The sequence below is a fragment of the Dipodomys ordii genome, unplaced genomic scaffold (assembly GCF_000151885.1).
Source record: "Dipodomys ordii isolate 6190 unplaced genomic scaffold, Dord_2.0 Scaffold18, whole genome shotgun sequence".
NCBI lineage: Eukaryota > Metazoa > Chordata > Mammalia > Rodentia > Heteromyidae > Dipodomys > Dipodomys ordii.
The window spans coordinates 11297650-11320013 of NW_012267234.1; the positions used below are offsets into that span (position 1 = coordinate 11297650).

The 22364-nt window shown below is 38.8% G+C and overlaps 1 protein-coding gene across 1 annotated transcript in view; it reads left to right on the top strand.

Moving 5' to 3' along the window:
- Phlpp2 (PH domain and leucine rich repeat protein phosphatase 2) overlaps positions 1 to 22364 on the top strand; it is a 56262-nt gene that overhangs the window by 23357 nt on the left and 10541 nt on the right. The window contains exons 5-13 of the mRNA XM_013012678.1: positions 2096 to 2242; positions 2665 to 2895; positions 6352 to 6554; positions 11399 to 11459; positions 12756 to 12851; positions 14326 to 14481; positions 18220 to 18420; positions 21273 to 21435; positions 22000 to 22130. Of these exons, the coding sequence (XP_012868132.1) occupies positions 2096 to 2242; positions 2665 to 2895; positions 6352 to 6554; positions 11399 to 11459; positions 12756 to 12851; positions 14326 to 14481; positions 18220 to 18420; positions 21273 to 21435; positions 22000 to 22130 (1389 nt within the window). The remainder of the gene's footprint in view (positions 1 to 2095; positions 2243 to 2664; positions 2896 to 6351; positions 6555 to 11398; positions 11460 to 12755; positions 12852 to 14325; positions 14482 to 18219; positions 18421 to 21272; positions 21436 to 21999; positions 22131 to 22364) is intronic.

The following is a 22364-nucleotide window of genomic DNA, read 5'->3' on the forward strand; positions in this document are numbered from 1 at the left end:
AAAAAAAAAAAAAAAGAAATGTACTCATTATCTTGCCCATGTAATTGTAACCCTTCTGTACGGTATTTTCACAATAAAAAAAAGGAAAAAATAAAATAAAATCATAGCAGTATTGTAGTGACATATTTTACATACTTCCTTTATTTTTCGTACTTCTTTTACATCTTGTAATTTGAGTCATTTCCAGAAAATTCCATTTTTTAAATCCCATCTAATATTATGATTTAAAAGTTTTTTTTGGGGGGGGGTCCAGTCATGGGGCCTAAACTCTGGCCCTGGGCGCTGTCTCTCAGCTCTTCAGCTCAAGGCTAGCGCTCTACCACTTGAGCCACAGTGCCACTTCCGGCTTTTTCCTTTTTGCTTATGTGGTGCTGAGGAATCGAACCCATGGCCTCATGCATGCAAGGCAAGCGCTCTACCACTGAGCCACCTTCCCAGCCCAAGTTTTTTTAAAACAGTAAGCCAATGTTTAGTAATAAGATAGCTACTTTAATACTATTTTTATATGAAAAAGAAAGTATGTTATATATTGATAGGGAAGTCAGCTTCTAGTATCTCCTTTTCTTTTCTTTTTTTTTTTTTCTTTTTTTTCTCTGGGTTGTGGGGCTTGAACTCTGGGCCTGGGCTCTGTCCCTCAGATCTTCAGCTCAAGGCTTGTGCTTTACCACTTGAGCCACAGCACTATTTCCAGTTTTCTAGTGGTTTCTTGGAGATAAGAGTCTCACAGACTTTCCTGCCCGGGCTGGCTTTGAACTGTGATCCTCAGATCTCAGCCTCCTAAGTAGGATTACAGGCATGAGCTACCTATGCCAGCTAGTATCTCCTTTTCAATTGATATGAAAATATAGTTAATCCAGTTAGAAGATTGGATCCTAAATTTTAAAGTCAAACATGAGTTCAAAGTAATCTAGAAATCAAAAATTGAAACTTAGAAGAGTTTTAAAGTGAGGTACCAAGGGCTCAAAATCTGGAAGCAGGCTGTATGTTATTGTTACAGAGAATAATACCCCAGCCTTGACATTTTATACTTGTATAACAAATGTGATGTTCTCATATCCCAGAGAGACTCTGTAGGTTTGCTTTATGACTATACTATTGCTGGGCAAGACACTATACTTCCATAAACAAAATAGACACACTGAAACTTACTATTTCATGTTAAATGTCAACTCAGGTTTTACAATAAAGTGTTGTAACATATACGTTTTCAGGCCCAATTTCATTTATTTCAGTGGATATTTAAGTCAATATAATTTCGGTATGAAAAAAGAAAACCCTTATAATGGGATTTTAATCCAAATAGTTTTTAGCTAGTCCTCTTTCTATACGTTGATTAATTTTCATGAGTTTCGTATATTAGCTAGTCCTCTTTCTGTACGTTGATTAATTTTCATGAGTTTCGTATATTACATCTAGGAATTTAGTAACAAAAGTTTTCAAACATATTTTGGGTCATTACTTGACAGAAAAGAATTAAACCAGCATGAATATCATTCAGGATTTTCTGCCTTTTTAGGGAGAAGAAAACTGTCACACTTAACCTGTTTCCTTGATAGTGTAGACTTAGTCATCTTAGCATTCTCTGTGCTACAAAGTTATTTGGCAGCCGGGCACTGGTGGCTCATGCCTGTAATCCTAGCTACTCAGGAGGCTGAGATCTGAGGATCACGGTTCAAAGCCAGCCTGGGCAGGAAAGTACATGAGTCTCTTATCTCCAATAAACCACTCAGAAAACCAGAAGTGGTGCAGTGGCTCAAGTGATAGAGCACTAGACTTGAGCTGAAGAGCTGAAGGACAGCATTCAGGCCCAGAGTTCAAGCCCCATGACTGACCAAAAAAAAGTTGTTTGGCATGTAGTGCTTGCTCAGTACCTATTTTTGGAACAAATTCTATGTTGGACATATAAAATAATCCTGTAGCTGGGTGTGGTAGCACAAGCCTGAAATCCCAGCATTTGGAAAGTGTTAGCAAGAGGATCACCAGTTCAAAGCCAGCCTAGTTTACAAAGCAAGACCTTGTATAAAAAAAAAAATAAAGTAAAATTAATAAATAGATTATTTGAAACCCAGTTTATACTTTTCCTTTTTCTTTTTAGATTTTCTCAACTGAAGGGCCTGAATTTATCTCATAATAAACTTGGGTTGTTTCCTGTATCATTATGTGAGATTTCCACCCTGACTGAGCTCAACCTTTCCTGTAATGGATTTCATGACCTGCCAAGTCAGATTGGCAGTCTGCTAAAGTAAGTATCTGACTTTTTACTAAATTCTTCTTTTCCCTTGGATATAAGGAACTTATATGTCATTTGGAGTGAAGGTAGTGTCCTAAGATTTGGCAGTGAACTACATGTAATTATTAGGATTCTAGTCAGCAGTAGTTTTTGATGTCTGAAATCTCCATGTCAGTAGCAATGATCAGTCCTCTATTTCAACAGCAGAGGCCTGACTCTTTAATATCGAAGAGCCCATCCTTGGATGTTATGTTCAAACCACCTGTCTCTGTGGATTTAGAGTTAGGATGTCTGTGAGTCCAGAGTTATGATGTTTTGCCACTGTTGGATTCGTAATAAATTAGTAACATAAATCAGAATCTGTAACTCTAGTTTTATGTATTTGAATGAAATCTTTGATTGAATAGGCTTGTTTTGGTTCTTTTTCCCCCCAGTCTTCAAACACTCTGTCTTGATGGCAACTTTCTGACTACTTTGCCTGAAGAACTGGGAAACCTGCAACAGCTTTCCTCCCTGGGAATTTCCTTCAACAATTTTAATCAAATTCCAGGGGTTTATGAGAAACTCACGATGTTAGATAAAATAGTTATGGCGGGAAATTGCCTAGAAGTCTTGGACTTAGGGGTGCTGACTAGGATGAGCAATATCAAGCATGTGGATTTGAGGTGAGTTATTCTTTATCAGAGCTTCTTTTGCCTGGACTTCAGCTATTAAAGTCTTCTCTTTACAAATACTTCTTTAAAACATTAGGATTTTATAACAGTGTAAAAATATTTTCTTTTTTAATATATATTTTTTATTGTAAAGATACTATACAAAGGGGTTACAGTTACATGAGTAAGGTAATGAGTACATTTCCTATCATGCATTGTTACCCTTTCCTTTGTTTTTCCCCTACCATCTCCCTCCCTTCCCCCACCCTCCCACTGTCCTTGCCAAAGCTATAAAGTTCGTTTTCAACATAATGTCTTGTTCATCTCATTGTTACAGTGGGTCAACCTGTATCCTTATTTCAGCATTTTGTTATTTCCCTTCCCCTCCTCAAATTAGAAAAATGTATATACAAGATTCAGGGCACTGGAATCAAATACAGTGAAAACAGGGTTATACCATGGAGGAAGAACATACAAAAGATACAGAAAAATCACATTATAAGTACATTGAAAATAACAGCAACAAAGATAAAACCTCTTGTGTCCCTATCTTGGGGTTCATTTTGTTTAGCATCATTTTTATTATTTTTTTAATTTATTGGTAGCACTGGGTTTGAATTCATGACCTTGTGCTTACTAGGCAGGTGCTTTACCATCAAACTACACCTTTTTTTTTTTTTTTTTTTTTGCCGGTTGTGGGGGCCTGAACTCTGGGCCTGGGTGCTATCCCTTGGCTCTTCAGCTCAAGGCTAGCGCTCTACCACTTGAGCCATAGTGCCACTTCCGGCTTTTTCTGCTTATGTGGTGCTGAGGAATCGAACCCAGGGCCTCATGCATGCAAGGCAAGCGCTCTACCACTGAGCCACCTTCCCAGCCCCTCAAACTACACCTTTAGGTGTTATAAAACTTCATTTGTCATTCATTAGCATTAAGGATCAAATAGTTTTATCACATGATAGATAATATCAAATTGCCTTTGAAGAAGATTATCCTTACTTAAGGCAACATTTTATGAGAATTCCCATTTCCCCACATATTGTGTTTCAATTGTTATTAGAATATAAAACATACTATATCAGCCCTGCTGGTGGCCCACTGCTATAATCGTAACTACTGAGGAGGCTGAGATCTGAGGATCCAGCTTGAAGCCAGCCCAGGCAGGAAAGTCTGTGAGACTTTTTTTTTTAAATTTTTTTAAAATAAAATTTAAAATAAAAATTTTTAAATAAAAATTTCGCTATTTATTTATTTATTTAATTTTATTTTTTGTTGGTCATGAGGCCTGAACTCTGGGTCTGGGTGCTGTCCCTCAGCTCTTCAGCTCAAGGCTAGTGCTCTACCACTTGAGCCACAGTGCCACTTCTGGCTTTTTCTGCTTATGTGGTGCTGAGGAATTGAACCCAGGGCCTCATGCATGCAAGGCAAGCACTCTACCACTGAGCCACCCTCCCTCCTTTTTTTTTTTTCTGTCAGTCGTGGGTCTTGAACTCTGGGCCTGGGCGCTGTCCCTGAACTCTTCAGCTCAAAGTGAGCACTCTACCACTTGAGCCACAGCACTATTTCCAGTTTCTGACGGTTAGTTAGAAATAAGAGTCTCACTGACTTTTCTTGCCTGGGCTGACTTTGAACTTCGATCCTCAGATCTCAGCCTCCTGGGTAGCTTGGATTACAGGTGTGAGTCACTGGCACCTGGCCTCTGTGAGACTCTTATCTCCCATTAACCATCAGAAAACCCAAAAAACCAGAGGTGGTAATCTGGCTCAAGGTGGTAGAGCTCTAGACTTGAGCACAAAAGCTCAGGGAGAGCACCCAGGCCCTGAGTTCAAGCCCCACAACTGACAAAAAGAAAATAGTATATGATTGTCTTAGTCAACATTTATTTAGTTATAAGTGAAGTTGACCATCTATTTATATGTATATGCATATACATATTATTACTAGTTTGTAGTTCTCTATAAGCTTGACCATTTTTCTGTCGAGTCACTGGGTTTCTTCTTGAATAACACTGTGTTATAATTGAAATGTTCAAGGCTTTACTACTAAGAATGTTCAAAAACTATTTTTTTTTTTGTCGGTCGTGGGGCTTTGAACTCTGGGCCTGGGCATTGTCCCTCAGTTCTTCAGCTCAAGGCTAGTGTTCTACCACTTGAGCCACAGCACCACTTCTCGTTTTCTGGTGGTTTATTGGAGATAAGAGTCTCACAGACTTTCCTTCCTGGGCTGGCTTTGAACTGAAATCCTCAGATTTCAGCCTCCTGAGTAGCTAGGATTACAGGCACGAGTACCAGTGCCCAGCAGATTTCATTTTCTATTCTATTTATATTCCATATATATATATTTATATTCTATCATATTTTCCTACAGCCCATAAAGACCTACTGGATGGCCTATAATTTGCCAAAAACCATTAATATACCTTGTAAAGAAATAGTAAAAGATAGATTTATTGAAATACAGGAAAAAGAGAACAGACCTAAATACATAGAGTTATATAGGTGTATAGTTTAAAAAAAGGGGGGAGAGCTGGGAATGTGGCTTAGTGGTAGAGTGCTTGCCTAGCATGCACAAAGCCCTGAGTTTAATTCCTCAGCACCATATAAACAGAAAAAGCTGGAAGTGACACTGTAGCTCAGGTGATAGAGTGCTATCCTTGAGTAGAAAGAAGCCCAGGGACAGTACTCAGGCCCTGAGTTCAAGCCCCAGGACTGGCAACAAAGCACCCCAACAAACAAACAACCCCCTCCCAAGAATTCATGTTCTGGAGTTTGTATTTGAAGTGGTTCATTTGTGCACATATTATTTTCTCTGTTTGTGTCATATGAATCTTAGCACTAGAAACAGAGCAGGCACAATAATGGAAGGAACAGTAGCTGTTCCCTGTCAGGACTGCTTAATTCCTCACCCATCCAAAAGTTTGTTCATTTAGTCCTTGTTTCTACCTAACCTTATTAGATACTTAGGTGTTAGTATTATCCTGTCTGTGAATATAGTCCCCTCTTTTTTCCATAATTTGTCTCTGTGTTTGCTAGTCTGGATTGTCCCAGCTGCCTTTTGAATTCTTTGCTGTAAGTAATCAGTAATTATTTCTGTGATACCTTGAAAAATGAGGCAAGTCATGAAATTCCCAAGTTGTTTAATAAAAAATGGATCATACTTTTCCTGTTTGTTTTTTGTTGTTGTTGTTGTTTTGTTTGTTTTGGGTCCGGTCGTGGGGCCTGAACTCTGGGCCTGGGCGCTGTCTCTCAGCTCTTCAGCTCAAGGCTAGCGCTCTACCACTTGAGCCACAGTGCCACTTCCAGCTTTTTTCTTTTTGCTTATGTGGTGCTGAGGAATTGAACCTAGGGCCTCATGCATGCAAGGCAAGCGCTCTACCACTGAGCCACCTTCCCAGCCCCAACTTTTCCTGTTTTTTAGAAAGCATACTTAATAGAATTTTTTCTGATTATTTCCTTGTTTTTGAATATTAAGGATGAACTGCCTGAAATCCACAATTATTGAAAACCTGGAGGGAAATAAGCATATTGTCCACATGGATTTGCGGGACAATCAGCTGACTGACTTGGATCTTAGCTCCTTATGTAGTTTGGAGCAGCTGCATTGTGAGCGGAACCAGCTGAGGGAGCTGACACTCAGTGGCTTCTCTCTTCGAAATCTCTATGCCAATTCAAACAGTGAGTTCTCTATCCAACCTCTTGTCATTTCTTTCAACTCCAGTGTGAAACTTCTGAGAACAGTGGCATGTGTGGTCCTTCCTACCTGTTCTTCACAATGTTTATATCTAATGGAAGCATAGCTTTATTTTTTAACTTGGCTATCAACTCTTAAGTAGTTGAGATATGCCCAAAAAGACTTGGCAAAATACTTTGAGATTCACTAAATGAACATAGTAAAATCATTTGAGTGGGTAGACTTGTATGTTCAGACAGTATTGATAACAGGGTCAGGCAAAGTACTATTGCTGAGGAGCTAAATCTAAACTACCATCTTTTTTTCTTTGTATAGCCTGTAAAAATGGTTTTTTACATTTTTTGGTAGGTTAAAAAAATATTTTTGTGCCAGGCACCAGTTGGCTCATGCCTGTAATCCTAGCTACTCAGGAGGTTGAGATCTGAGGATCACAGTTCAAAGCCAGCCTGGGCAGGAAAGTCCCTGAGACTCTTATCTCCAATTAACCACCAAAACTAGAATGGCACTGTGGCTCAAGTGGTAGAGTACTTGCCTTGAGCTGAAGAGCAGAGGGCACCCGGACCCAGAGATCAAGCCCCATAACTGACAAAAAAATTATATATTAAATTATATATACATATATATTAAATTATATATTAAATTATATATTAAATTATATATTAAATTATATATTAAATTATATATTAAATTATATATACATATAATATAACATATATATTCACATTTATATGTGTGTGTGTGTGTGTAAATGCTGAGGCTGAGCTTGGTAGTTCATACCTGTAATCACAGCTAATCTTGAGGCAGAGAGTAGGAGATAACAGTTTGAGGCCAGCTTCTTAAGAACATAGTACTGTCTACCTGAGATACTAGGGACATATATTGGAAGATCTCAGTTTGAAGCTTACTCTGGGGCAAAAAGACATAACCCTATGTGAAATACACCTGAAAGCAAAATAAAGTTGGATGGCATGGCTCAAGTGGTAATGCCTGTCTGGCATGCACAAAACCCCGAGTTTACATCCAAGTGCCGTCAAAAAAAAAAAAGTTAACCTCTCTGCACGGTATTTTCACAATAAAACAAAATAGAGGAAGAAAAGAAATAAAAGTATTCAAGTTTCTACATTCACAAATAGTTTTTTTTTGAGAATAGGCACATGGTTAGATTTACATTTTTGCTTTTACACTGCTGTTTTTATGTTACAGTGAGAAAATTGAGTAGAAGTAAGAGACTGTATTATAGTCAATAGGCCTAAAATATTTAGTCTTTTATAGAAAGGTTTGCCGGAACCTTGTCCAGAAACACGTGCAGAAACATGTACCACCTCAGTTCAACTCTAAAGAAAATTCTCTCCGTTCAAATAATGTTTGGATCTGGGAATAAGTGTCAGTATAAAGGGTCTTGTATTTGTTGAGATCATTTTTCTTACAGAGACTTATGTAAATTTTAATTATGTTTTCTATGTTTGAAGAAGGAAAGCAATAAAATTCAGTTTTACTAAGTGACAGAAATAAAATGTAAAGTTAAGATATACCAACTTAAATGCATCAAATTTTAAAAAAAAAGAAAAAAGGTAATACTGAATATAAGCAGAGATGAGAAGAATTTTCTAGAGGCCTCAAACTTCCAGAGGGTTGACTGTAAAAATTCCTTCGAGGAATGTAACTGAGTTGGAGAAGTTGAAGGTCCATGTAATCCATGCTCTAGAAATGTCCTGCTTGGAATAATCCCTGAAATATATGTGCTGGAGGATGTATATTCAAGCATGTTTATCACAGTGTTGTTTGTATGATGGTGAAAGAATAGGAAAACAACAGGACTATTAATAAGGATAAATGGATAAATTAATAGTGATATATTTATACAATAGAACATTATACAACAGTGGAAATGAAATGGTACTGAAGTTTTGTATATTATTATAGACAATTTTGAACAAGAAAATGTGGTTACATGTATACTATGGCCATTGTACCACAATTGAAAAGACAGCATAAATATTGTTTCCTTAGCTATAAATGTCATAACTACATGTAAGAATCCATAGGAATAATAAAACTCATGCTCAGGATGACTACATCTTGGTACATGTAGGTTTTTTGGCTTTGTTTTTGGTGACAGGGCTTGAACTCAGGGCCTACATGCTTTCCTCAAGCTTCTTTTGCTCAAGGTTAATGCTCTACCATGTGAACCCTACTTCCAGCTTTTTTGGTAGTTTAGTAGAAATAGGAGTCTCACAGACTTTTCTGCCCAGGTTGGCTTTGAACTGTGATTCTCAAATCTCAGCCTCCTGAGTAGTTAGAATTATAGGCATGAGCCACCCTGTGCCCAGCTATATAGTACTTTCATCCTTAAAAAAAGTCAAGGTCTATCCATGCATTCTGTCCCTTGGCTTTAATTTTTTGCTACTAAGGCAATGCAAACAGGAGGATTGTGAATTCAATGCTAGCCAAAGCAAAGTTAATGGAGCCTTGTCTCAACAAAACAAAACAAAACTGGACATGTGAACCATACTTGTAATCCTAGCTACTTGTGATCCTGAGATCAGGAGAACTGCAGTTCGAGGCCAGCCTGAGCATACCCACAAGATCCCTTTGTCATCCATAGCTGGATGTGGTGGTATGTGCTTATCATCCTAGCTGCTGGGAAGCTGAGAATGGAAGGATTGCAGTCCTAAGCTAGCTTTGGCAGAAGTGTTTGTGAGACTCCTATCTCATTGAAAAGAAGCTGGATGAGGTGCCATAACAGGAAACTATAACAGGAAGCCTAAAATAGACAGCTGTGTCTAGACAGGAAGCAAGAGTCTGTCTCAAAACAGGCCAGTGCCAGAAAAGACTGGCCTGGCTCAGAAGTAGAGCACCTTCATAGCAAGTGTGAGTCCCTGAGTTCAAACCCTAGTATCATTGACCAAAGCAAACAGACAGAAAACAAGGCTGGGGATGTGGCCTAAATGATAGAGGGCTTGCTGAGCACTCATGAGGCTCTGGATTCAACCCCCAGAAGTGAAGGGAAAAAAAAAGTGACACATATAAAGTAGAATGCAGATTTGTTAAAATCTAGGTGATGACTGAGTATTCATTTTCTTTGGTTTTCTGTATTGTAGCATATATTATTCAGATAAAGAAAGTTAAGGGCTTCTATTTTCATTATGTTATAGAAACTTCAAATTGTGGCTTAGATTATGCTCTTGGATCAGATGAGGGTGTTGACTGGTGCTGTATATTGATCCTATGACATGGAGAGATCCCTTATCAGATCTATCTGTCTACTCCATGGGTTCACAGGCTCTGAATGCCTCAACACACTGAATGTGAGCTCATCAACACACAAGCAGATCTGAGTATCATAGCAGTATTCTGGACACTAGGGTTAGTTACTGTTTTCAGAAGCCTTGAATTATATAACCTGGAAGAATTCACATAAATAATTACAGTTTTGGTGCCTTAAAGTAAAGAACCCAGCTTCACAAAAGAAGTTATTCAGATGATCAGTGTACATAATTAGTGCAGGTAATCATCAGAAATAGGCAAATTGAAATCCCCATACTACTACAAACCTTTCAGAATGACTACAGTGACCAACTGAAAATACCAGTGGAATGTGTAGTAGTAAAACTGTTCAGAAATATCTACTAACACTGAATATGTACAGTGTTCTCAGCAGTTCCTCTTCTAGGCCCATACTCAATATAAGTGCTTATATTAGTTTATAAAGACATGGGCAAAATTAGTCACCCTGAACTGGAAAATGAAATTTTCATTAGTGTCAAACTAGGTAAATGAGTTGTGGTATATTCACATAAAAGAGTTTTTTTACACAGGCAGGAAAAAAATGAAGTTAACTATATGTAGCTAATGTGAACAAATCTCACAAGCATAATTTGAAGTGAATAAAGCTAGAAAAAATTATATATGGCATGGTGATGTACTGTTTTACCAGCACTTTGAAGGCTGAGAAGAGGATTCTAAGTTCTAGGACATCTGATCTATATAGTTATACCCTGTTTCATACTGTATGTATTATTTTACATACTATATTTATTACTGTACATATCCTATGTATTATTTTATATACTGTGTGTATCTATTTATATAAATAGACAAAAGCCATCTATCCATGGGATTCCAAGACAGAGTAATCACTGGTTTCCTTGAAGAGGGTGTGTTGAGTAGAAGAGGTGGTAAGGGGATGCATCTGGAGCTGGGGTTCATCTATTTTCTGATCTGGGTATTGGTTCCACTAGTATGTTCTGCTTGTGAAAATTTACTGATCTATACACTTAAGATTGCTTTAGTGGGCTGGGAAGTTGGCTCAGTGGTAGAGTGCTTGCCTCGCACACATGAGGCCCTAGGTTTGATTCCTCAGCACCACATAAACAGGAAAAACCAGAATGGTGCTGTGGCTCAAGTGGTAAAGCGCTAGCCTTGAGCTGAAGAGGGACAGCGCCCAGGCTCAGAGTTCAAGCCCCACGACTGACCCCCCCCCAAAAAAAAAAGATTGCTTTAGTATTTAAGTTATACTTTAGTTTTAAAAGTTACAATACTACTAGCAAAAATTCAGGTATTTCTTTCAAGATAAAAAAAAATCAGTAGTTACAGTTAGCGTTTAACAACTAGTTGATCTAGTATAAATCCAGCAGAGCACACATACTCCTTCAAGACAAGTTGGAATCAAGCAGGAATCAGAATGAGGTATTCAGTAGTTTCTATCTGTAGTCATTTCAAGTAAGAGGAATATCGGTGTTTTTTAAATATTTCATTAAGCTACTTTTACTTGTAGCTCACTTGCTTTCTTCAGAGAATGTTGCTAACACCTTTTTGTTTTTGATAGGACTGACAGCAGTGAATGTCTACCCAGTGCCCAATGTACTCACTTCCCTGGAACTCTCCAGGTGAGTATCTCATTAAAATGTGTTTGTTTGAGTCTAGTGGTTAAGGCACATGTAGATTCTTTGGCAGTTTTGTGTTATAATAAATCTAAACATACTGACATATTTGGCTAGCCTAGAGAAGGGCAAAAGGATGAATTGGAGACAAATGAGTTTAATAGCCACAGTGTGTAATTACATGAGAGATCTTCTTGAAATGGGAAGGTGTCTATAAATGGTTCCTTCTTTTTTTTTTTTTGTTGGGTCCGGTCCTGGGGCCTGACTCTGGACTTGGGTGCTGTCCCTCAGATCTTCAGCTCAAGGCTAGCGCTCTACCACTTGAGCCACAGCACCACTTCCAGCTTTTTTCTTTTTATGTGGTGCTGAGGAATCAAACCCAGGGCCTCAGGCATGCAAGGCAAGCGCTCTACCACTGAGCCACCTTCCTAGCTCCTATAAAATGGTTCCTTCAGTCTAAAATATTTTTTTTCCTCGATACTTTTATGACTCATAGTCTTGAGCCACTGTGCTTTACTCTCACCTTCTAATTTAATAACATTCTCAAGTGCTAACTGTATTCTAGGTAATATACCAGAGGATGCCTTGAGACAGTGTCCCTGCCCTCAAGGACTCACACGTTAGCTAACATGTGCATTGTAGTCTAGTGAAATGGGTTCCCCTTGTCTGTTATTCAGATTTCTGTAGCTATAATAAAATGCCTGAGATAAGCAATTGGAAGAAGGGATGGTTTATTTTGGCTCATGGGTTTTTGTTTATTTGGTTTTTTTGTTGGTTATGGGGCTTGAACTCAGGGCCTGACTGCTGGCCCTAGCTTTTCTGCTCAAGGCAGCACACTACCACTTTGAGTCATAGCCCTACTTCCAGTTTTCAGGTAGTTAATTGGAGGTAAGGGTTTCACAGCCTTTCCTGCTCTGGCTGGCTTCAAACCATGATCCTCGGATCTCAGCCTTCTAAGTAGCTAGAATTATAGGTGTGAGCCCCTAGCACCCGGCCTCATGGCTTTAGGCATTGAAGTCCATGGTTTCTTGGCCTTTTCACCTTGGGCCTGTGACTAGGTACATCATTGTAATATCATTCATATTGACACTACTCAATCTCATGGCAGCTGGGAAGCAAAGAGAGAGGAAGGAGTTAATAGTCCCAGTATCCCTCTTAAGGGCACACCCTCATGAGCTTAACTTCCTTCCTTTAGCTCCACCCCTTAACGATTCCATGGGCTGGTGACCAGGCCTGCAATACATGGCCCTAGAGAACATTTAGGACCTTAAATCATGCCTTTTGCTTACTTATTATCTGCAGAAACCTGCTAGAGTGTGTCCCTGACTGGGCCTGTGAAGCAAAGAAGCTAGAAATACTTGATGTGAGTTTTAATCTTCTCACAGAGGTTCCTATGAGGTATGTGTGTGTGAGTGCATATATTGTATACGTATGTGTGTATGTGCCTTCCTAGATTGGTTTTCCTTTTATTTTATTTATTTTTGTTGGTCGTAGGGCTTAAACTCTGGGCCCTGAGCGTTGTCCCTCAGCTCTTCAGCTCAAGGATAGTGCCCTGCTACTTGAGCCACAGCAGCACTTCTGGCCTTTTCTGTTTATGTGGTGCTGACAAATCGAACCCAGGGCCCCATGCACGCGAGGCAAGCACTCTACCACTGAGCCACCTTCCCAGCCCCTCCTTTTATTTTTTGTAGTGAATATTGAATTCCTTCTGAGTTTAAGACAGAGTAATGTACCATAAGGATTGGAGTGATGGCTAATGCATTGTCTTAGCCTAAAAGAAACTTAGAGGGTAGTGTGATATGTGCACAATAACTGATAAAAATGTATCAGAAGTTGCTGCATGGATGGTGATATGGTAATAATACTACTTCAGTAGAATAAGTTATATGTCCAAATAATTTCACTTTTATGATCAAACCTAATCCTTTATAAACCTTAGTATGTAGATGTCCTCTTCAGCTTAGGAATGAGGAAATGAAGAATAGGTAATGTATCCAAAGTGGTACTTAACCAGGAAGTAATGGGAGTTGCTGGCATTTGGATGTAGTCATTCTTGCTGTTAGAGCTTTGACTCTTAATCACAGCACTGTATAAATTGATTTGGAAATTTAGAAGAGCTTTGAATAATTAGAGAATGCTTCATAAAGGAGATGGCATTTGGGTTGACCTTTACCAGATGGAAGGATTTCTCTAAGTGGAGGAGGAGAATGGTGCTTAATGGGTTAGAGTGGAGTATTCTGTACTCAGAAGTGCTGATCGATATGTAGAATGTGTGATTATGGAGTCTTGAAAATTGAACTAGAGGCTTTGTAGCCTGTTATGGTTAAAAACAACCTCTGGAGTCATATCTTAATTCAAATCTAGACTGTATTTTTACTATTCAGTGTGAGATCTTTGGCAAATCAAAGTCACTTAATCTTTCTGAACTTCATCATAAATGGCTAGCACATTTTAAACATTCAGAAAATAGGTTTTAGTGTAATGAAGCTTTTATTACATTAAATTATTTTTACATTAAGTTATTACTATTCTAGACTGAGTTTAATATTAGTAGCTGTTATATAGATTTAATGTCTGTCTAGACTTAAAATTCTAAATGGACTTACTGTGGAAATTGCTTTAGTTTACATCTTCTATGCTGCTTGTCTCCATGAAGTCACCTTTTCTCAGAAGCATCTTCATGATTTTCCCGGTGGGTGGTAGGTAACACATGGACATGACTGCTTTTTTGGCTCAGCTCAGGCACTTGTCAGTGATTGTATGGTCTAAAAAAATGTTTCTTCTATTAGTTGACTGATTTTAGCTAAGTAGCCTAGACCAGATTTAGAATGATTTAAGTAAGCTTTTGTTTCTTTGTACTATTTCCCCTTAGAATTCTGAGTAGCTTGAGTCTTCGGAAACTGATGGTGGGACACAATCACATCCAAGTGCTTCCAGCCCTGGTAGAGCATATCCCCCTGGAGGTGCTGGATGTCCAGCATAACCTTCTTTCCAGGCTGCCAGACACTCTCTTCTCGAAGGCCTTAAAGTGAGTACTACATATTCTTTTCTCCCAAGAGTAGAATCACTGGCTAAGAAAACTGCATTGATTTGTCACTAGAGTGATCTTTGGAACTCTGTTTACAGAGTTCAGATGATGCTGTGTGGAAACCTCAAATTTTTATGACAAAAATATGGCACTGTTTCATGAGGTAGTAGTTGTCAAAGTTGAAATATCCATTAAGTTCCTAAAAAATTTTTGTGTTGTAGAAAGTTTCAAACAAGTTGGTTTTAGCTTATAAAATGAATACAGTTGTGATGTTTATTATAACATTCCTTGGAACTGTTTCAGTTTTGCATTGGGGAGGGAAGGGCTTATCACTAAATTCAATTTAATTCCAGCTTTACCAGATTATCTTTGAGTTATGTTCTTTGTTTTCGGAGTTTTTTTTGCTACCTACTTTGAAAACTGCATTTAAGGGTAAAATGCTTCCAAAATGTATTAGTTGCTATCTCATTGTAAATTTGTAAATGGTGTATCTTCCTATTTTAAGACCTGTAATCAGCCGGGCACTGGTGGCTCACTCCTGTAATCCTAGCTACTCAGGAGGCTGAGGTCTGAGGATGGAGGTTCAAAGCCAGCCCAGGCAGGAAACTTCGTGAGACTCTTATCTCCAATAAACCACTAGAAAACCAGAAGTGGCGTTGTGGCTCAAGCAGTAGAGCACTCGCCTTGAGCTGAAGAGCTTAGGGATAGTGCCCAAGCCCAGAGTTCAAGTCCCCACGACCAACCAAAAAAAAAGACCTGTAATCAGGTTTAACTAATGTATATGTCTCCTTCAAATGAAAACTATGTATTGTGTATTTGTGTTTTGCTGGTAATTAAATTCAGGCTCCCATACAGATCCATGAAATTTTATTTTTATTTTATTACCTTTAGTAATAATAATATATTTTATTTCCTTTAGTAAACTAGCTTTTGATGGTAATATTCTACAATATAGAGAAGACAATATCATCATTTTAGAAATAAAGAAAACAAGCTGGGCATTAGTGGCTCACACCTGTATAATCCTAGCTACTCAGGAGGCTGAGATCTGAGGATTGTAGTTCAAAGCCATCCTGGGCAGGAAAGTCCTTGAGACTCTTACCTCCAGTTAACCACTAGAAAACCAGAAGTGATTCTGTAGCACAAGTGCTAGCTTTGAGCTGAAGAGCTGAGGGGCAACACCCAGCTCCAGTGTTCAAGCCCCACGACTGCAAAAAAAAAAAAAAAAAAAACCCAGAAAGAAACAAAGATAATCACGAGTATATTTTTCTCTGTTCTATAACTTATCCTCTTAGTTTTAACATTTGGATGAGTATTTGTTAAAATCTTTAGAAATTGGAATTTTTTGCTTTTTTTGCTGGTACTGTGGTTTGGATGAATGACTTTGTTATGTATTTGTTAGCAATACCTAAGTGCATTTAGTGCTTATGACATTATTAATCAATTTGGCTTGCAATCATAAAATGTGTAGTTGAGGAAGTTACTTAACTGAAGCAGTCAACTAAAATTTTTTTTTGGGGTGCTAGTCCTGGGGCTTAAACTCAGGGCCTGGGCACTATCCTTTAACTCTTTTGCTCAAGATTAGCACTCTACCACTCGAGCCACTGCTTTACTTTTGGCTTTTCTGGTTGGGATAGAACTTTCCTACCTGGGCTGGCTTTAAACCTAAATTCTTACATCTGAGCCTTCTGAGTAGTTAGCATTGCAGGTGTGAGCCACCAGTGCCTGGTCAACTAAGTTAATACTAGCTAACTAATTTAATACTAACTCTGTCTAGAGCAGTTTTGGAGCAAAGACACAATGGGCACACCTTACCTACAATAATAACAAAAGTAATTAGGAATGTTGATCATACAACATGAAGAGGATTTAAGAAAACACAAGTTTAATAGTATTAGATACCTTTAATTGAGAATAACCTATGTGCACCCAACATTCTTGGCAGCTTTAAAAATCATAATCATATTTTATGTCTTAGATTGGCAAAGAGTAAATTCAATTATAATACTCACCATTTACTAAATGTATTAATAGCATTCTTCTTGTAGAAGAAGTACAGTTTGGTGTAGCCTTTGTAAAACTCAATTTGGCAAAATACTCAAAACACTTTTTAAAAGTATATATCCTTTGATCTCATAAATTCTGTTTCTAGGATTGTACCTTATAGATATAATTAAGTCATGATTCAAATGTATTCATTATAATGTCTATAATAGTGTATGTATGGAAATGTCAATAGCCCAAATATCCATCATTATTAAGAAATTTTTATGAGATGTGCTAAGTAAATAATCATGCTATTAAACCATAAAATTTCTTTTTTCTGTTCTGTTCTGTTCTTTTTTTTTTTTCTCTTTCTTTGGTGTTGAGGGTAGAACTCAGGGCCTGTGCATGTTAGGCAAGCATCTACCATGGAGTTATACCCTAACCCTTGTTTTAGGGGAGGTTAGATTGTCATTCTGGCATTTGAACTATAGGACTACTTACCAGGTAGTCACTCTACCACTTAAGCCATGCCCCAGCCTTTTTTGCTTTAATTTTGTTTGTTTGTTTTTTTTGGGTCCGGTCATGGGGCCTGAACTCTGGGCCTGGGCACTGTCCCTCAGCTCTTCAGCTCAAGGCTAGCGCTCTACCACTTGAGCCACAGCGCCACTTCTGGCTTTTTTCTTTTTGCTTATGTGGTGCTGAGGAATCAAACCCAGGGCCTCAGGCATGCAAGGCAAGCGCTCTACCACTGAGCCACCTTCCCAGCCCAAGCTTTAGTTAATTTTGAAATAGGGTCTCCTCTTTTCACCTGTGCTAGCCTGGATTGTACGCCTCCTATTTATATTTCCTGTGTAGCTGTGATGACAGACCTGATTCACCATGCTCGGCTTTATTTTTCAAGTGAGGTCTTGCTAACTTTTCCTGGGCTGGCATTGAACTGTGAGTCCCCTGATCTCTGTCTCCTGAGTAAGCTGGGAGCCACCATGCCTAGACTAGCTATTGCTTTTTTTTTTTTTTTTTTGGTCCTGGGACTTGAACTCTGGGCCTGGACCTTCAGCTCTTCAGCCTAAGGCAAACTGTTCAATGCCAGCTCAATGTTCAGTGTGGCTCTACCGCTTAAGCCACAGTGGCACTACCGGTTTTCTAGTGGTTTATTGGAGATAATAGTCTCACAGATTTTCCTGCCCAGGCTGGCTTTGAACCGTGATCCTCAGATCTCAGCCTCCTGAGTAGCTAGGATTACAGGCGTGAGCCGCCGGCACCCAGCTAGCTATTGTTTTTTTGAGACAGTGTCACTTGGCTCAGGCTGGTCTTGAACTCATTATGTAGCCCGGGTTGACCTTAAACTCAAGATCTTGAGTGCTGGGATTATAGGTATATACCACTGTGCCCAGCTCAGACAAAAAATTTTTTCTGGAGAATATCTTCATAGTTGAGATATATGTCAGTGTGGTACTCAACAATCCTTTCAGTGAAAATACAGATGAAACCTGGTTAGAATTCAACCACTGAAAAAGGCTGAGAAAAGAAGACATACCTAAATGCTTTCTTCTATTTGGCTTGCATGAACTGAGTCAAGAGAACTTTGCATTGGATAGACTCAGAGAAAATGAACTGGAGGAAATTATTCTTTTGAGTGTGTGAGCTTAGGATGGCAGCATTCCACACAAAGAGCATGGGTACCATGGGGTCTACATCATAAGAAAGCAACAAATAAACACAAAAGAGATGATGATCTATGTGTTCTGTCAGTCTCAGATACTTGAATGCATCTGCAAATAATCTGGAGTCTTTGCCTTCTGCTTGTGCTGGGGAGGAGAGTCTGAGTGTGCTGCAGCTCCTGTATCTGACCAGCAACCTCCTGACAGACCAGTGCATTCCTGTCCTGGTTGGGCACCCACACCTGCGAATCTTGCACCTTGCAAACAACCAACTACAGACATTTCCTGCAAGGTGAATGAATGTAAAGTGTGACCACTTGAGAACATAATGTTAATTCTGCATTTGTCAGACTGAATTATACTTTCTTTATGTCAACTGACTTACTGGTGCTGTGATTTCACTAATCCAGTGGGAAAATCTCATTTGTTTTTTCTTGAGACAGTGTCTTGCCAATGAAGCTCAGTCTAACCTTGTGATCCCTCTACCTCAGCTTCTCTAGTGCCAGTATTATATGTTAGCATGCCCAACTTGGGAGCTCTCACCTTAATTGTTTGTACCCAGTTGTTAAGTATCAGTAACCAGAGAAATTGTGGTTCAAATGTATTTCATTTTTAGATTTAATTATTCAAAAATTTCTGAAAATGTTTCCTAGAAAAGTACAGTGTTATGAAGTAATTTAAAGAATTTCTAAAGATAGGATTTTTTTTCTCTTATTAATATTGCATTGTAGAGTATGTTTAGGTATTATTAGGAGTCTTACCCAATTTTGATGATACTTTTACTATTGGAAGAATCAAAGACAGGCTGATATAAAATTGCCAATACATCACAGAAAGTGAAAATAAGAAGTTAGTCATGGGCTGGGAAGGTAGCTCAGTGGTAGAGTGCTTACCTTGCATGCATGAAGCCCTGGGTTCGATTCCTCAGCATCACATCACACAAAAAGCTGGAAATGGTGCTCTGGCTCAAGTGGTAGAGCACTAGCCTTGAGCTGAAGAGCTGAGGGATAGCGCCAAGCCCAGAGTTCAAGCCCCATGATCGACAAAAAAAAAAAAAGACTATGTATTCCATACCAAATAATAGTTTCCTACACAATGTTAAAATTGAACTTATTTCTTTTGGATTGTTTTCAGAATCAAGCACAGTTTGAGTACTCAGTTAGATGCTGATTGAGATATGGATATGCATTTCTATTTAACAGACAGTGTAGAGAGAGATGCATTTCTATTTAACTGATAGTGTAGGAGAAGAGGATACAAGTTGACTATGTAGACATTATGTATAAATACCTTAATAAGTTAAAGTAAATTATAAAACAATATATTTTAATATAGAACTATTTTGAGGGGTGAGGCTTGAGATGGGGTCTAGTTGTATAACCCAGGCTTGCCTATAAATGTGCTTCAGTCTTCCAGAAGCTGGAATTATGAGTGTCATCACTTTTTTTTTTTTTTTTGGCCAGTCCTGGGGCTTGAACTCAGGGCCTGGGCACTATCCCTGAGCTTATTTTGCTCACGGCTAGCACTCTACCATTTGAGCCACAGCCCCACCTCCGGCTTTTTCTGTTATGTGGTACTGAGGATTAAACCCAAGGCTTCATGAATGCTAGGCAAGTACTCTACCACTAATCCACATCCCCAGCCATCATCACTTTTTAAAAATTTGAAACATACTATCTACTAAAATGTCTTCAGAGATTATCTTTGGTATTTAATTAAAAGAATTTTATATTCTGTTTCCAGTTTCTTTCATTTAATATATATTTTAAGAACTTTCTAAGCTTAGTTTTTAAAAGTATGAATTTTATAGGAATAGAATTTTTATTATTTTTTTTGTCAGTCATAGGGCCTGAACTGGGCCTGGGCACTGTTCCTCAGCTCTTCGGCTCAAGGCTAGCGCTCTACCACTTGAGCCACAGTGCCACTTCCGGCTTTTTCTGCTTATATAGTGCTGAGGAATCGAGCCTAGGGCCTCCTGAATGCAAGGCAAGCACTCTACCACTGAGCCACCTTTCCAGCCCTAGAAATTATTTTTGATATGAGATAAGTCACTTGTAAAATTTATGTAAGACAAATATTCATTAGAGAAATTTGGTAGGAAATTTAGCAAAATTATCATAATTCCTTCAAGTTGCTACTATTATTAATAAGTTATTTTTCAAAATTGTTCTTCATTATTGTTAAATGTCTTGTTAATTTTTTCTTTTTCTTTTGTCTTTTTTTTTTTTTTTGCCAATCCTGGGACTTGAACTCAGGGCCTGGGCACTGTCCCTGAGCTTCTTTGGCTCAAGGCTAGCACTCTACCACTTGAGCCACAGCACTACTTCTGGCCTTCTGTTTATGTGGTACTGAGGAATTAAACCTAGGGCTTCATGCATGCTAGGCAAGCACTCTACCACTAAGCCACATTCCCAGCATTTTTTGATATTTTTTAAACCAGTAAATGAGACCCCAAAGTGGTGCTGTATGTATAATAAGAATTAGATGAGCGGGCTGGGAATGTAGCTCAGAGGTAGCGTGCTTGCCTTGCTTGCATGAGGCCCTGGGTTCAATTCCTCAGTACCACATAAGCAGAAAAAGCTGGAAGTGGCGCTGTGGCTCAACTGGTAGAACACTAGCCTTGAGCTGAAGAGCTGAGGAATAGGACACAGGCCCAGAGTTTAGGCCCCAGGACCAGTAAAAAAAAAAAAAAAAAGAATTAGATGAGTACTTAGTGAAGATGAATTGTTATGCTCAACGGTAGGAATTTAAAACTGAAATGAATCTTAGTGATGATTTAATACAACTTGCTCATTTTATGGCTGAGAGAGTCAAGGTCCACTGACTTTTGCTTATCCAGTATTTGGCAACTAGTTACTGGCAAAGCAAGGACCTGAACTAATCTTGTAACAGTAAGTCAGTGCTTTTTGAGTCATATCCTAAAATCGGGTAACAAGAAGATGTTCATGCCCATAGCTGTAAGGAAAGGAAGGGCAGTGCCAGCCTGGAAACATGCAGAGAGGCAGGTGAGGCTGAAATCTAGCAACTCAATCACATTGGTGAACCACTACATGGCTGTTATTACCTCTGCAATGAACCAATTTGGCCATCTGTACTCTGTGGCTTCTGTAAAATCGCACTCACTGGGCTGATGCTCTTTTTCAGCAAATTAAATAAATTGGAGCAATTGGAAGAACTGAATGTAAGTGGCAACAAGCTTAAAACCATTCCCACAACCATAGCAAACTGCAAAAGACTGCACACCCTTGTTGCACACTCCAACAACATCAGCATTTTCCCAGAAATACTGCAGTTGCCTCAGATCCAGGTATGGATTTCTTTTTGAATTGAGGGGCAGGGGATACTGCGGTTTGAATATAGGGCCTCACAGAGCCACATTCCAAGCTCTTTTTTGCTTTTGGGATAGGGCCGCATAGTTTTTTTTTATCTAGTCTTGATCTTGGACTGTGAACTTCCTATATGCCTCCCACATAGCTGGAATTACAGACTTGTTTGTTGAATTGAGTGTCTTTCTTCCATTTTGCCTGGGCTGACTTTGAACTGTGATTCTCCTGATTTCTACCTCTAAAGTGGCTGAGATTACTACCCGGCCTCCACGCATGTACTTTTATGTATTGGCATGCAATCTTTATGAGGGAATGACAGGATTCTAAGATGCCTCTTTTATAAGGAAGAAGAGAAACAAAGGAGTGCAAATGAGACTATTCTCTTCCTTATAGGAAGAGATACTGTTTTCTTACCAGTTTAGGGTCAGGGCATATAGAATTCATTCCTGGGAAGAAATTTAAATTCTCCTTTAAGGATTAAATGGATGGTTAAGTGATTGGTAGTAGAGAATGAACTATACTGTGTTTTATTTATCTCTCTTCAGTTTGTAGACCTAAGTTGCAATGACTTGACAGAAATACTAATCCCAGAGGTTCTGCCTGCTACATTACAAGACCTTGACCTGACTGGAAATACAAATCTGGTTCTGGAACACAAGACTTTGGATATGTTTAGGTAGGAAAAAAAATTTTAATCCATGTGTATCCTGAGGCCTATCAACCAACTGTGAGTCTACTTCAGGACTGAAGATCTCAACTAATTAGAAGATTAGAATGTATCTAGAGGGGCTGGGATCGTGGCTCAGTGGTAGAGTGCTTACCTTGCATGCCTGAGGCCCTGGGTTCGATTCCTCAGCACCACATAAGCAAAAAGAAAAAAAAAGCTGGAAGTGGCACTGTGGCTCAAGTG